We start from the raw sequence: 14,886 nt of genomic DNA, 5'->3' as shown, positions 1-14,886 counted from the left end.
TTAGAACGTATAGTACGCTGTGCACCTATCAGCAAATATAACCCACCGAAAAAAATCATTATTGTGCTAGTTACCTGCTTTCTGCGTTGGTAAGGTTGCCAGTACACTCATTAACCTCTAGGGGGCACTCGCAAGGACATTCACATTCGTTCTGCTCCATTCTTCAGGAAGGAAGGAAAGAACAAATAAACAAGACAATGCTTATTAGAATCACATTTATTTCTAAATATCAGAAAGAAAGAGAGAGAGAGAGAGAGAGAGAGAGAGAGAGAGAGAGAGAGAGATATGTCTGCGAGGTCTCTTATCCTGGGTCAAATCTCTCTTTCACATGCACACTTTAACCCTGAAAGTCCACTTGGGCAAAGATGTCATATATAGTGGTACTTCGGGTTACAGACGCTTCAGGTTACAGGCTCCGCTCACCCAGAAATAGTACCTCAGGTTAAGAACTTTGCTTCAGGATGAGAACAGAAATCGTGCGTCGGTGACGCGGCAGCAGCGGGAGGCTCCATTAGCTAAAGTGGTACCTCAGGTTAAGAACAGTTTCAGGTTAAGAACAGACCTACAAAACGAATTAAGTTCTTAACCCAAGGTACCACTGTACTGCAGAATATCTCATAGTTTCAGTGCACTCTGTGTTGTACTGAGCATATTGCCTATGCATCTGCAGGACAAAGGGCCCTGCTGGCTCAGATCAAAGGGCTATCCAGACCAGCATTCTGCTTCCCACAGTGGCCAACCAGATGCCCAAAACCCTTCTCCATCTGTTGTTTCCCGTGGGCTGGTATCCTAAACTCTGCTGACTCTGATTCTGGAAGAAGCACTCCGTCAACTTGACTAATAAGGATATCCCCCATGAATTTGCCTAATTTCCTCTTAAAGCCACGCAAGTTGGTGGCTGTTAATTACATTTTGTGGTAGTAAATTCCAGAATTTTATTGTGTGCTGAATGAAAAACTACTTCCTTTTCTCTGTCCTGAATCTTCCACCAATCGCCATCATTAGATAACCCAGGTTCTGGTATTATATGTATATGTGTGTGTGTGTGTGAGAGAGAGAGAGAGAGGGGGGGGGGAATTTAGAAAGCCTCTAGACAAATAAGGGAAATTTATAAAATTATGCTTCATGTGGAAAACAGTACTTCCACATGAGGCACAATGTCAGAAATTTCAATTAATACTCCTCCTTATTTGCCTTCTTCTAAAGCAGCTCCAAATGTTTCTGCCTAGGAAAGGCCCTTAATTATTTTGGTTGCCCTTTTCTGCACCTTTTCCAGCTATCCAGTTACCATTTTTTAGTTGTGGCAACTAGATCTATACACAGTATTCCAAGTGTGGTTGCAGCAGAGGTTATAGATAATCTGGATGCATGAGGCAAAATCTAGCTGTTAAGTGAGGATTCAAAACACAACAGCTATTAAATGATAGATACAAATAAATAAAACTTTCATCAACCCTCAGAAACACATAAAGTTTTATGCTGAATGAGCATTTTCCTCTGAGTTAAACTGAACTGAGTTAGCCGGGTAGGTTAATTCACATAGTTAATGTGCACAAGACTGAAGAATACTAACAACCAGTTTTGTTCAAGAGAGCTTTTAACATGGCTGTTGGCTGCGGCAAGGATTTCTGTAGTGCAAAAATGGAAAGCATCACTTATTATTATGGTACAAAACTGTATGGAACTTAGCAAGTAACTCACAATCTGAAAGTCTCCAGTGGATCTGAAATCCAGAACACTTATGGCAGGATTTGAGTAATGCTTGTAATGTACGAAAAACTATGGTAAAAACGGATTATTTTTTAAAAATAGAGAAAATAAGGGAAGCAGCTGAATTTTTTTTGATAATGGTAACCATGGAAGGGCAAAGGGGAGTTGAAGGATTCAGGAAATCCTAAATGATGATGTTGATATTTAATGTTTGAATTTAAATTTGCAATGTAAAACTCAATTAAAATATTTTTTTTTAAAAAAAGAAATCCAGAACACTTCTACCCCATTGGTGGAATTTTATTTCATATGCTACTACTACAACGGGTACATATAATTATTTCTACAATTACCAATGTGTGAAATTTTGTCATGACAATGGTGCCTTATACACTGTTATTACTTATCTGTGTATTACCCACGTGGTTTGTTCTGTGCCTTTGTGTGTGTGTGTGTGTGTGTTTTGTGTCTTTTGTAACAATACACTCTCTCTCTAACAATACTAATGAAAGAGTCTGGATACTCAGAAGGTATCAGGGACAGGTAAGAATTCATAGGCACTAAGGAAGCTACACTGATGTAGAACCAAACTCTGCTTCATATTAAGAGGCAAATCTCATTCCTAAAAGATCACAGTGCTGACCCAGAGACTATACTCCCAAATTCCTCCGGAGTGTGCAAATATGTAGCAGTAAAGGGGAAAGCCTGGTTTCTTCCACATGCAGCTGAGCCTTCCCAGCAGGAAGCAGAGCTCAGATATGGCAATCCAGTGGCTACCTGCCCAGCGGGCAAGATTAAGTAGATGGCATTCCTGTTCCTTTGATGCAACAGGTGGGAATTCTACCTCCACAGTCAATATGACTAGGCTGCAGCTTTCGATGCTTGGGCAGGTGCAACAGTAAAGGTTCCATCATTTCTTAAATACATAGTTAGAGGGAATAGCAGCCACTGCTACTCTGGAAGGAAAAGGGAGACACAGCAACCAGGTATCCAGGGATACTTTCGCTTGTGTTTCAACAAATGCCTCAAACATGAGGCACTTAAAGTATTACAGTGCACAAAAATAAGAAGTGTGCAAAGCTTTTTACATAAACAAGATTTAAAATACTCCTCTGCAATTCACACATAGTTCATTCAATGACTTTTTTTCTTTAATGCACATTAGCTAAGGCCTCCACTTTGGATAAATCTAATCCAATCACTACAGCGGATGTAAAAAAAAAAAATCTCTTACCTGTGACAGTTCAGACAGAGCCTATCTACCATACTGCAGGCACAGAAGGCAAGCGAGTCACACGTTTCATTTACGATTCCAACAAAGGCATTGGTTCCAGGTATCCTTGTCAGCCTGTATTTGGAACAGTGGCTGCCATGCACGAGATTTGTCAGATCACCCTAAAGGAGAGGAAAACGCATCAGACATATGGCAGGGAACATGTCTCCTGGTGAGGTGAAGTGTTACTGCTACCACAAATGTTTCTGAAACAAAAAAGTCACCCTGCAATGAAAACCTACAGGGTTCGCTCTACTTAGGGTTGCGTAGTTCTTGTTACTGGCGCAGGAAAAGTGCTACCAACACACAAAGCCCCCTTCATATGCCACAAAGGGGTTGTTAAGGGATACACTTCTTGAAGATTTACTCACTCACCAATAAATACCGGTTAGTAAAGAAGACACCTGGAGTGTCTTCCTTTACTTCTTATAGAAAGGTTAAACAGGAGGTGGAAACAGAATCCACAATATCAAAATCTTTGTTTTCTGAGTACAGTGGTACCTCGGGTTACAGACGCTTCAGGTTACAGACTCCGCTAACCCAGAAATAGTACCTTGGGTTAAGAACTTTGCTTCAGGATGAGAACAGAAATCACGCAGCAGTGGCCCCATTAGCTAAAGTGGTGCTTCAGGTTAAGAACAGTTTCAGGTTAAGAATGGACCTCCAGAACGAATTAAGTTCTTAACCCGAGGTATCACTGTATTCATTTTAACCCTAAGTTGATTCCTACCCCCCACCCCCGTGAACTAAGTTTATACTATTTCCTCAGTTATCATGAAGGATTTAAAAGTATCCACTCAGCACCAAACTAGTTATCAGAACCCACCATTCATTTTAATCATTTAAAAAAGGGTTATTATAAGCAAAACCAAATTATGCAGTTTCTTTTTGAGAGCTGAGTTCAGTGGTGGCTGGACCTTGAGGGGTGACTAAGGGGGCACTGGAGGCTGGACCAGTTTGGTCTGGTTTTCTCCTCAACCTGCTTCTTTGCAAAGTTACTGTGGACGTTTAAGCCGTGAATCTAACTGAACTCAACACTGTGAGGGAGGTTAGGCTGGGAGACTCCTCCTCCTCCTCAAGTTCAACCCTGCCCTGCCCCCGCCAACCTAGAGGACAAGGATGATGGTTGGACCTGCTAGCCACAGTGATGCTTGTGACTGACTGTACTGTTCACAACTGTGATTGGCTAGTGGAGTTTATGGACAGGAATTATGGGAAGTTAATGAATATGAGTGTGTGCTGGAGGGGAGACAGCTTTGGATTTTGGGGTGCACACAAAAAGGTACTGTTCCTGAGTGACCAGCCACCTCTGTTCTGTTTTGTGTGTGTGTGTGTTTCAAGTTTTGTGACGCTACTGTAAAATTACAATACCCACCCCAGCCTCCCCAAATTGGTTGGAACAGAACAGCACACAGGGAGATGATAGGGGAGATCGCTCCTTTGGACAAGTAGCAACACTTGTGCCAACGGAACTGTCACTGTCACAGTAGTGCGGTATTGAATTCCACTCATGGTATTTTACTATTATCCAGCTGCAAGAAAACAAACTGCCAAAGAAAAACACACATACATCTCCCCTCCCACACGCCACACATACCGTCAGGCTGGTATTAAATTTATAAAACCTCTGGACTGTTCTGTCACTGAAACTGTTACAAAGGTTTTTCTTCACAAAGTTTGGATGGTTTAGAATATCATTTGCCACCAGAGGTTCCTGCACATAAAAGTAAAGATTTTATTTTATTTTACAAAGCAACAGCAGCTGCTAAATTAACATTTATAACTCTCTAGATAGATGATAGATAGATAGATAGATAGATAGATAGATAGATAGAGAGAGAGAGAGATAAGTACAATGACTTAGCCAAACCTTGTGTGTAATGTGTTGTTGTTCTACTGGAGCATGGCCTTTGGGGTCAATAAGAGTAGGGTGTGCCACAAGATATCCTCTGTCCTCCATAATAAAGCACCTGCCCAACAGGGTACAATAAAATGAAACCTAGGTCAGAATACCTATAAAAGTACATTTAGCATGTTGTATGTTGAGAGCAATTTTGCAGAAACAGCTGTGGAGACAAATACAAATCACAGACTTTGGTACGATGTGCATTCTGCACATTTCTGTTTGTTCACTGAAGCAGAGACTTTGTAGTCTTGCATGTCTGAAAATCATGAAAATCTGTCATGAAATATATGCAGCTAAATGGTAAGCGAAGTTTCTGAAGCCACTGGAAATTCAGTGCCCTACACTGCTTCTCCCCCATCACCACAACTAACACAAGCAAAATAAACAAATACATGAAAATGAGCTTAACTTTCATAACATACAGGTCACCAAAAATCTACTTTTCGCTGGTGTTTGGATTATAATGGTACAGAGTTTTAAATTTTCAAGAGCATTGCCCACAGAACTCTGCTTTTTGAGACTTTTGAGGGACCATTCTGAAGGTATTTAAGAGCCAGGTGTTGATAGCTGGTAGCCAGGACCCAATGGTAATCAGAATCCATGGGCAACAAGAGAGTAGAGTTAGAGAAAATGTCAGGAGTCAAGACCAAGAAGTAATCAGGATTGGAGAGCAAACCAGAAGGCAGGAGTAGAGAACGAGTCAAGATATGAATGGGCCTTCTGGGTGTGAACACAACACTTTTCCCCCACCTTTGTGCAAGGGAATGAACAACTCAGGAAATTTTCTATTAGCTATAGTCTTCTGTTTCATCCAAAGAGACAAACCATGGTTAATAGCTTCAGAACATGCCAGGATATTAAGCTATGATTTGGCTTAATATCCTGTTTTAATTCCTCAGTATGGATGAAACAGGAAACTGCAGTTAATTGAAGTCTTCCTGCCTTTTTTGCTGGCTCACATGAAGGGAGCAGAAAAGAAGCTGGGTAAGAGCACAAAAGGCTCATTCCTATCTCCTTTTATTAAGCAACTACAACTGTCCAAACACAATTTCTCTGATGGAGAGACCAGGTGTTTAGATACTTAACTTAGCATAATCTAAGATAGCAGCCAAAAAACAATAGGAGAGTGTTTGGGTGATCACATGTTGACTTAAGAAACCGCCAAACAAACCAGGAAATCTCCAATCAACTAGTTTTTTCTGTTTTGTCCAAGCTTAGAGACAAGGGTTAACATCTTTGGCGCAGGTCAACAATATTAAGCTGTTTGACAATAGTTTAATGTCATATATTAGATAACGAAGTTAGTGGTTTATGAAAGCACTTGTCACTGTTAACCAGTTAATCTCTGTGGTGCTCTGCATTCTATCTTCCCGCTACTACAGATTAAAATGGTTACTTTTTGTAGCAATTCAGCGGTTGAGAGCTTCACACATTCAACATGATTCTGCTTCTAGATTTCAACAGATTTGACAAGGATAATAAATTTAAGGTTGCAATGCAATGTGTTGGTTTTTTAAAAAAAGTGTTGCGTGAGAGACTTTATTGAACAGAATTCTAAAACAGGTAAAAGTGAAATATGCAACTAACACACATTTACCTTATTTTATTCCCTTCATCTTGGTTGCAAACAGGTAGCAGGTCCATTAGAACCTTGTAGAAATACCTCAGAGTGAAATCAATGCCCATCACAGCAACCGAATGGCCTGAAGACTTTTGTGAACTACAACAATAAAGAGGGGTGGAAAGGTCTTGAGAGACACGCTATCAAAAAAATAACCAAAACATTTTATATCTTATAGTTGTCATGGACATGTCAAATGAAAAGCAGACTATGGATTCTGAATCGGTGAGGAATCAGCCTGCTCCATGAGCTCATAAACCATGATAATGGCCTCTCACTAGATCACAGAGACAACCAATTCCCCCCTCAGAGTTAAGTAAAATACTTAACAGAAAGAGCAACTAACATACATATCTCAGGTAAATACACATGTGGTGGTAAACAATTCTACTCTATGAAATACCACAATTTTCAATGGGCAAAAACAGTAAACTTGCACGTCAGGGTAAGGAAGTAGTGCATTTGTAGGTGAGGCAATTAAGGGTCAGGTCTTTGTTTTTGCCCATTTCCTTCCAATTTTGACAGAAAACAATATCAGATATGAGAAAGCCATGAGGAACTTAAGTTTCTCGAGAATTGTGAACTTGAATCTCATTGGTCCATACCTGACTTTTTAAAAAAGACTTTAGCAAATTAAAATTTTGCACCTCCTATCACTTCCATCCTACAATATGCTTGGACAGCATAAGAGCAGCATAATAAATGACCAAAAGTAAAGTATGACACCATTCTCATTGTGATGTTCAGCACCTTAACAAATCATAGTGTTGAGTTCCACATTCATAAAGCTGGATTAAGATTCCTGCGAATCATGACTAATGTAACTCAGAATCTTCCATATCATTGATAAATATAAATATAAAAGTAGATAAAATGCAAGACAAGTAAGTAGGCAAGTAAGCTGATATGTGTCTTAATGGAATTTTCTAGAAGATTCTGATTGTTGAACTGAATGAATGTATGCATATGTTTAAAACACTTCCGCTCTTAATGGACAAGGAGTTACGAAAGCGAGCCAGGTGCAATTAACTTAATGAAAATTCTTGTGAGAATGGGCCATGCCTAAACATTAACAAACACCATTTTGTATCTATCTGGCAGCTAAGTCCAGAGGGTGAGGCAGCAACACTCAAAATCTGAACCACAATTTAGTTTGTATTCTTTGGCAGTATACAATGAACTGGAGCATTTCAGCATTCTTTGCATCTGAAAGTCACACACCAATTGTTTATAACATGTTGTTTTGCTTCAAAATATGATCTGTACCGAAACATTCTCCTTACGAAAGCACAGCGGAGCCACTACGTTAAAGTACCAAGGACACATAACAATCAGTCATAATTTTTATTTTTATTTTTGTATTTTTAATAATATCAGTGCTGGTTTTCATTAAAATACAGCAGTGCTAGATCAACTTTTTTAAAATCCTGAATGCTAAACAAAAAACCAACAACAAATCCCTTGGCTCATCACAGGCCTGCAGGTCCCCTGAAGCATTACAGAAGCTACAGAAATACTTCTGCCTTCTGTGGATAGATGCTGTTTAAAGGATCAGATTCCTTTCAGCTTCTGGGGAACTGCGTGGCCTTCAGACCTTCTGCTTATTAAAATTCTTCACAGCTTTTCACTTATCCTTCCATCATGAGAAAGGGAATATGAATTCCCTGTAAAGATGTTAAAATTCCAAGAAGCTGAAAGGTCATTTCCCCCCCATTAGAGTTTTCTCCTAATTCCCATTTGAAAGGTTTAGGTTTAAAATGAATATGGACACAGCGTGACCCACCATCTAGGTCAGAAAACTTGGACTTCAGCCTAAAATAAATCAGCTTACATTGAAGTGTTCCGACTTAACTGCTTTGTGGATAAATTATGTTTTCTGAAAAGACATTTTTATTTATTTTTTCTTGTAGCAGAAAAAATGTATGATTAATAAGAGCTGGGATGCAATAGTTACTTCATCGCTTATTGTTAAAAATCCATGAAATTAGCCCCTTTACTGCAAACTAATCCTTTCAGAAAGTATAATTTACCCACAAACCAGTTAAGTCGGAACACTTCAACGTAAGCAGGTTTCATGCTATAGTGTAAACTTGGATGTAATACTGTGCACCAAATGATCTGGCCCTGGATGAAACCAAGCAGCCTTTGAAATGGATAATAGAGCCGCACGGCAAAATTAGTATGGAGAGAAGCAGCTTGTCGATGGACAAACATTTCTCCCAAAGGGACCACTCCATCTGCGACCTCTTGATCTTTGTGTTAAGCATGAACCTCTAGATGAGGCACGCCGGGAATATGAAATTCATATCCACGGGGGATTTGTTACACTGCCAACTGAATATACATTTCGGTTTCTTGGCCCTCTGTTGGTTGCAAAGATTCCCACCTGTTTAGGCACAACCAGCATCTTTCTGGATTTGGTAGACACACCATCCTATGCTAACTGTGCTGCTGTTCATTCCAGCCAGCTTTTAAAAAACATTTATGGGAACACTCCAGCATGGGGCCAGGATGGACAGAATAAGACCTAAAGATCCTGGAGAATCAAGATCACAGGCTAGTCTTCTCAGTTTCTTCCCACTTCAGCGGTACCCACTGCCCAAGTGACAGTACTGCATTTATAACCCATCTTTCCTCCATGGAACTCAAGGTGGTATGTGTGGTTCTCCACCCCCATTTTACCTACTCAATAACCCTGTGAGCTTAAGCTTTAAGGCAACTGTTACTGTCTGCACTTTGTGTGCGACATTTACTTCCGATCTCATTATTTACCCTCCCACCCCCCTGTTCTACAATCACATGGATACATATCTGCCAGCTGATGATCACACTCCATGCATCTGATGAAGTGGTCTCTAGCTCATGAAAGTTTATGCCACAAATAATGTGTTGGGTTTTTAAGGTGCTACTCCTAGGAGGTTAAGCTAGGGTGAGAAATAAGTTTTTTAATGTAATTTTTGTTGAGTTTCAGAGCAAACACCAAAAAAATATACAGAACAAAACCATACTGTATTCAGAAGTCAAAACAGGATGAGAAATAGTGACTGGTCCAAGGTGACCCAGGGAGTTAAGTGGGGATCATTCCAGTCTGAGATTCTAACCATGATGCCAAACTGGCTCTCACATTATCCCTTTACAAATGTGACAAATGGGGGAGGGGGAGAGAGAAATGGGTCTCAAATTCTAGCCCACCATCAGATCTACTTCCCAGTAGTCTGAGAACGACTGACCAGCCACATGTGGTGCAAGTCCTGTAATTTCCCAACAGAAATGCATAATGTGAACCATAAATTTCAAAAAGGAAACAAACATTGTGCCAAGCACCTCCACCACTCCTTAAAAAACCCTGATTGTGTGGAACTGCCCTAGGTTAATTCAGTGCATCTTTTAGCATTCCACTACCTGAATTAAATACTGCCAATTTGCCAATATCTTCATCCAATGTGTCAATTATTCTGTTTTTCAATATTACCCCCACCCCAACAATGAGGAAGTGGGGTCCCCCCTTTTTAATGGAAGCTGGGGAATCTTACTTTATCAGAACAAAAACCCTCTAACACAAGAAAAATAAAATTTTGAGGACAGCCAACATTAGCTGGGCGCAATCATGATAATTTAAACTGGAGACAGTATGGTTATTTGGTATGTGTTGTGTATGTTAAAGCTTAAAAGATGCAGAAGTAGTAAGAGCCGCTGTGAATAAATGATAACATCTTGCCCATATGTGGAGGTCTGCTGATACCCCTATTTTGCTCCTCAGCTCAAGACTACATATTGTTGCCTTAGCAACTGACACATCAAAGGGCCATAAAACACAGTCTCCGAGAGCCTATACTGGCATATTTTTCACAATAATATTTAGGGGGGGGGACCATCTCCCTGTTCTCAGACATCTGGTACCATTTTCCCACCTGTACTATATATATGTTGTTTGTTTGTTTATGTACGTATTTATAATCCACACTTTTATGAAAAACATTTCAAGGGGGAGTACAATATATGAGAATAAAATCAGTAAAAGCTTCAAGATATCCTTTTGAGCTCCATGCAATCCCTTTTTGTTTTAACAACCTCGAGGCATCATCTGCAAACTTGGCCACCTTACTGCTGCCCCCTAAGCCCATATCATTTGTGAACACATGAATTTGATCCACAATATTTTTTACACCCTTTCCATTGGGAGAGCTGTCCATTTATTCCTATTCTCTGCTTCCTGTTTCTGAACCAGTTACTGATTCATAAGCAGGGGTGTTTGTTTGTTTATGTACGTATTTATAATCCACACTTTTATGAAAAACATTTCAAGGGGGAGTACAATATATGAGAATAAAATCAGTAAAAGCTTCAAGATATCCTTTTGAGCTCCATGCAATCCCTTTTTGTTTTAACAACCTCGAGGCATCATCTGCAAACTTGGCCACCTTACTGCTGCCCCCTAAGCCCATATCATTTGTGAACACATGAATTTGATCCACAATATTTTTTACACCCTTTCCATTGGGAGAGCTGTCCATTTATTCCTATTCTCTGCTTCCTGTTTCTGAACCAGTTACTGATTCATAAGCAGGGGTGCCAAATTGAATAAAATATTGGAAGGGAGGGGTGAGGTAAGCCCTACCTCGCATAATCAGTCATAAGACGTGGCACACACATACCATAGCTGTCAACCTTCCCTTTTTTTGCGGGAAATTCCCTTATCCAGCGCCATTTCCCGCTGCTTCCCGCTACTATCCAGGATTGTTAGATATCCCGTAGACTGTCCCTGGGATAGGTGAGGCTGCTGATCCCTTATTTTCAAGGCTGCTGAACCCTTATTTTCAAATCTGAAAGTTGACAGCTATAACACATAAACACCATTTGAATGGCAATACCCATCAACTTTGTGGGGGCCACCCCCTCAAATAATTTATGGGGGGGACTTCAGTCCTTAGGAGTTGGCTCCTATGTTCATAAGAGGATCTTCCCTCTTATTTCTAGGTTAGTGAGACAGGGCTTACCCTCGCACAAGCAATCCTGGATCTGCTTCAGCAAGATTATTCGCCTACATGCTTGGTAATTCAATGTTTAATAATGCTTTCCACAGCTTTCTCAGAACAGCCATTAAAAGCTAACCAACCTGTAATTATCCAGATCCTCCTTAGATCCCTTAAAAATGTTACTTTGCCCACTTTCCTATCCTCAGGTATGGAGACTGATTTTAGGCTCAAGTTACACAGCTTTGTTAGAAGATCAGCAGTTTCACATGTGAGTTCTTAAATAATTCTTGGGTAAAATTTCATGGCTGCATGAGGCTCTCCCTGACCAAAGTGTAACTCTCTGCCTACAATAACACACTAGCCTGTCACCAACTGCTACAATATGGCACCCTAACCACATGGAAGAAGCATCCATGCCATAGAAGTAGCAACTCATCTATTGGATAGGGGATGGGGAATGCAAACTTGTGCACACAACCTCTGTGCACCTTAACAAGTCTATAAACACAAAATTAACTAAATAGCTAGGTAAAAATTAAATTAAAACACACCACACTGGCACCAAGTTTCCACTGCCTCTTCTACTATTATTAGCTTCATCACCTCTTGCATTATATAGACTTGCTATACAAAAACTAAAGCGTTCAAAAAGTCTAATAGCCCATGTTTTCAGATGCCACCAAAATACACTCTGCATGGTTTAGTTCCCTTGAACTAGAGCTTGGATACATAGCTACTCCTCCAGGAAGTTGAATCTGAGGAGATTCTTACATAAAATATTAGCCAGGTTTAATTGTGGCTCAAGGACGTTGGTCACTACCAAAAACAAATCTACCTTGAAGAATGAACCGTATGACTGATGGTAACCACATAACCAGCTCCTCCAACATCTAAGTAGGGCCCAGTGAAAGTAATTAATCCCGGATTTGCCACAGCATGGAGGTACCTAAGAGAAAGGAAAATAAGCATATTTAAAGTAATCAAATAACTCTGCATGGCAACAATGAATGCTGGGATGGGGAGTTTGCAAAACACATGGAACCTGAATTTTGCTAAAAAACACACACACCTGAACTATGTGCAAAGTGAATTTAGCTTGCTTATGCTTTTCGGAGCCAATGTGCCTAAACTATATCAACATTTTTTTAAAGAGTAACTTCTAGTTACTGTTTTTTTTAAAAAAGGTTTTGCATGTGTACGTTGATTATACTTGAGAATGATAGGAAATAAATTCCAGAAATAAAATAAATGCAACGGGTGATGTATGTTATTGTTTCAGAGATTTGCTCTTGATGAACTTCTGCACTCAAAACATGAAGGGTATTTGCTGTTTAAATAAACCTTTCTGGAGGTATCTGCAGCTTTTACTTCCTGTGATATTTCTTGCTGCTGCAGGGACAGCCCCTTCAGGCCTGCTGCTTGGTTGTGAAATATACTGTAGGACTATCCAGCTAATTAAAACAAGGTTACTGTAACAAGCTTCTTAAGACAGACTCTTGTTGGGGAGGGGGAGAATGCAAACATTTGAGATGTAGAATAACAGGATAGCTGGAAAATGGTTATCTTATTTCTCCTGTATTTTGCTCACTGAGCAGATTTAAAAGAGAGCGAGAGGAAAACCGCGCCAGTAGACTTGACAGAAGTGATTGACAGTGTGAATAGCTTGAGGGGGAAACCCTGCATTTGGTATATAAACTAGTTTCTTGGTTGATTTGCAACCCCCACCTGGACGGCTTATTTCAACAGAGCATATGGAATGTAACACACTCAGGAGTTCCCTCATGTTTATTATCACATTTACTGTGTACACAAAACATTTTCTTAAACCATGCTTGTGCATAATTAATAAACTACTGTTAAAACTAGCATAATCTTATGTGTGGAATTAAGAGCATAAGACACCTCCAGATTCCGGGGGGGGGGGGATTTCTGTATGCAAGAGTGAGATTCAAGATTGCCACAAGAATATGAAATTCATAATGAGAACCTCACGAGATAAGCTTGGAAGGGATTTTATGAGGAAGGTGGATTTTAGTAACCATATGCAGATGCGTTCATTATTCATTGCTGCACAGAAGGGCAAGAAAAAGAAGCTATCTTGGAAAACGCAAGCATACAGTGCAATATCAACTACAGATTTAAAATACTGAATTCATCACTGTATACTATTTCACTAGAGAAGAATTCTGCTTGTTTAGTCCACGAAGACTTTTTACGAATCCAGCACAAAATATTCTCTCTCTCACATACAAAATTATCAACCTAGAAGTCTTTCTTAAACCTTTCATAATGGGATCCTAAAACTCACCATTGTCTCCTAGTGGGATCAAATGCTTTGTCCATGAGGGAACCAGGATAAATTCTGAGCACCCCATTGGGCGTTGCTATGTAACGGCGGACAATGTAACTGTTCAAGCTACTCATTTCCATTTGTGTCATCCATTCATCTGTGACGTGACTGGTAGCCATTACTTCATTTCTGACAGAGAACTGCAAAACAAAGGCAGACCTAGCAGGGTTCTTTTAAGACTTGCCTGAAAAGATAATAAGCTGCTTGCAGGGTTTCCTAAAGACTCATTGGAGATAATCTAAACCCAATTACTTCTTTAAAATCTTCTCACACCAGATGGACACAGCAAATTTCAAGAAATGAAAAAACAAATATACTAAGGAAATGCTTAGCATTTTTGTATTTTATGTTTTACTCTGGGTAGATCTAAATATTGTCTCCAGCTTTATATTCCATGCTCCCAAATACAAAGAGTGTTCTCCGTTCCTGGTGTTGTAACACTGATCTGATAACACCCACGTGATCCAACAAACCTTTATATTGTTTATTTTACTTGAGGACTCTTAAAATGGTTACACAGCATTATCTCACTATCTTTGGGAATCTACTTTTGAGTCCAAGTAGCTGTGTGTGTGTGTATTAACTCAGTTAACATTATTCTTTCCAGCCCGGGCAAAGAATCATTCTTACTCCTCATGTGCCAAGTTAATTCACTCCTTGTGTTGCTAAGTACAAAGTACTCCTGGCACTGAGGAAAGTGCAAAAATTGCAACCAAACCATCTATTTGATCTAGCAGAAAACCAAGGGATGCAGCCAAAGACTCCACCAGAGAAAGCAAAAACCCAGATGCTTCTTGAAAATCTGGAGCCAAGGAAACTCAAATAAATGTTTCAGCCAGACTTATCACGGTAACAAAAGAAGGTAAAAAGCCAAAAATGAAGGGCCAATGAAGCAACGTACTTTCAGACCAGGGTTGGCAATGAGGCGTGTGTTGTCGCTAAGATATGCCGTGTAGTGTTCCACCATCCTCTTCGTCTCAGGCTGGCTCAGATGCTCGTAAGGAGAAGAGAAGCTACCAGCAGACAGCATTACCGTCGGGCTTTCTGGAA

The 14,886-nt window shown here is 40.0% G+C and overlaps 1 protein-coding gene across 1 annotated transcript in view; it reads right to left on the bottom strand.

Moving 5' to 3' along the window:
- CACHD1 (cache domain containing 1) overlaps positions 1-14,886 on the bottom strand; it is a 122,750-nt gene that overhangs the window by 12,808 nt on the left and 95,056 nt on the right. Inside the window, exons 14-21 of the mRNA XM_083742844.1 lie at positions 14,738-14,880; positions 13,795-13,976; positions 12,322-12,432; positions 6,487-6,609; positions 4,854-4,953; positions 4,581-4,697; positions 2,945-3,105; positions 75-161 (exon numbers count right to left, since the gene is read on the bottom strand). Of these exons, the coding sequence (XP_083598970.1) occupies positions 75-161; positions 2,945-3,105; positions 4,581-4,697; positions 4,854-4,953; positions 6,487-6,609; positions 12,322-12,432; positions 13,795-13,976; positions 14,738-14,880 (1,024 nt within the window). The remainder of the gene's footprint in view (positions 1-74; positions 162-2,944; positions 3,106-4,580; positions 4,698-4,853; positions 4,954-6,486; positions 6,610-12,321; positions 12,433-13,794; positions 13,977-14,737; positions 14,881-14,886) is intronic.

The sequence above is a fragment of the Podarcis gaigeae genome, assembly GCF_964106915.1.
Source record: "Podarcis gaigeae genome assembly, chromosome: 6".
NCBI classification, from domain to species: domain Eukaryota; kingdom Metazoa; phylum Chordata; class Lepidosauria; order Squamata; family Lacertidae; genus Podarcis; species Podarcis gaigeae.
This window is presented reverse-complemented; position numbering and strand designations above follow the sequence as displayed.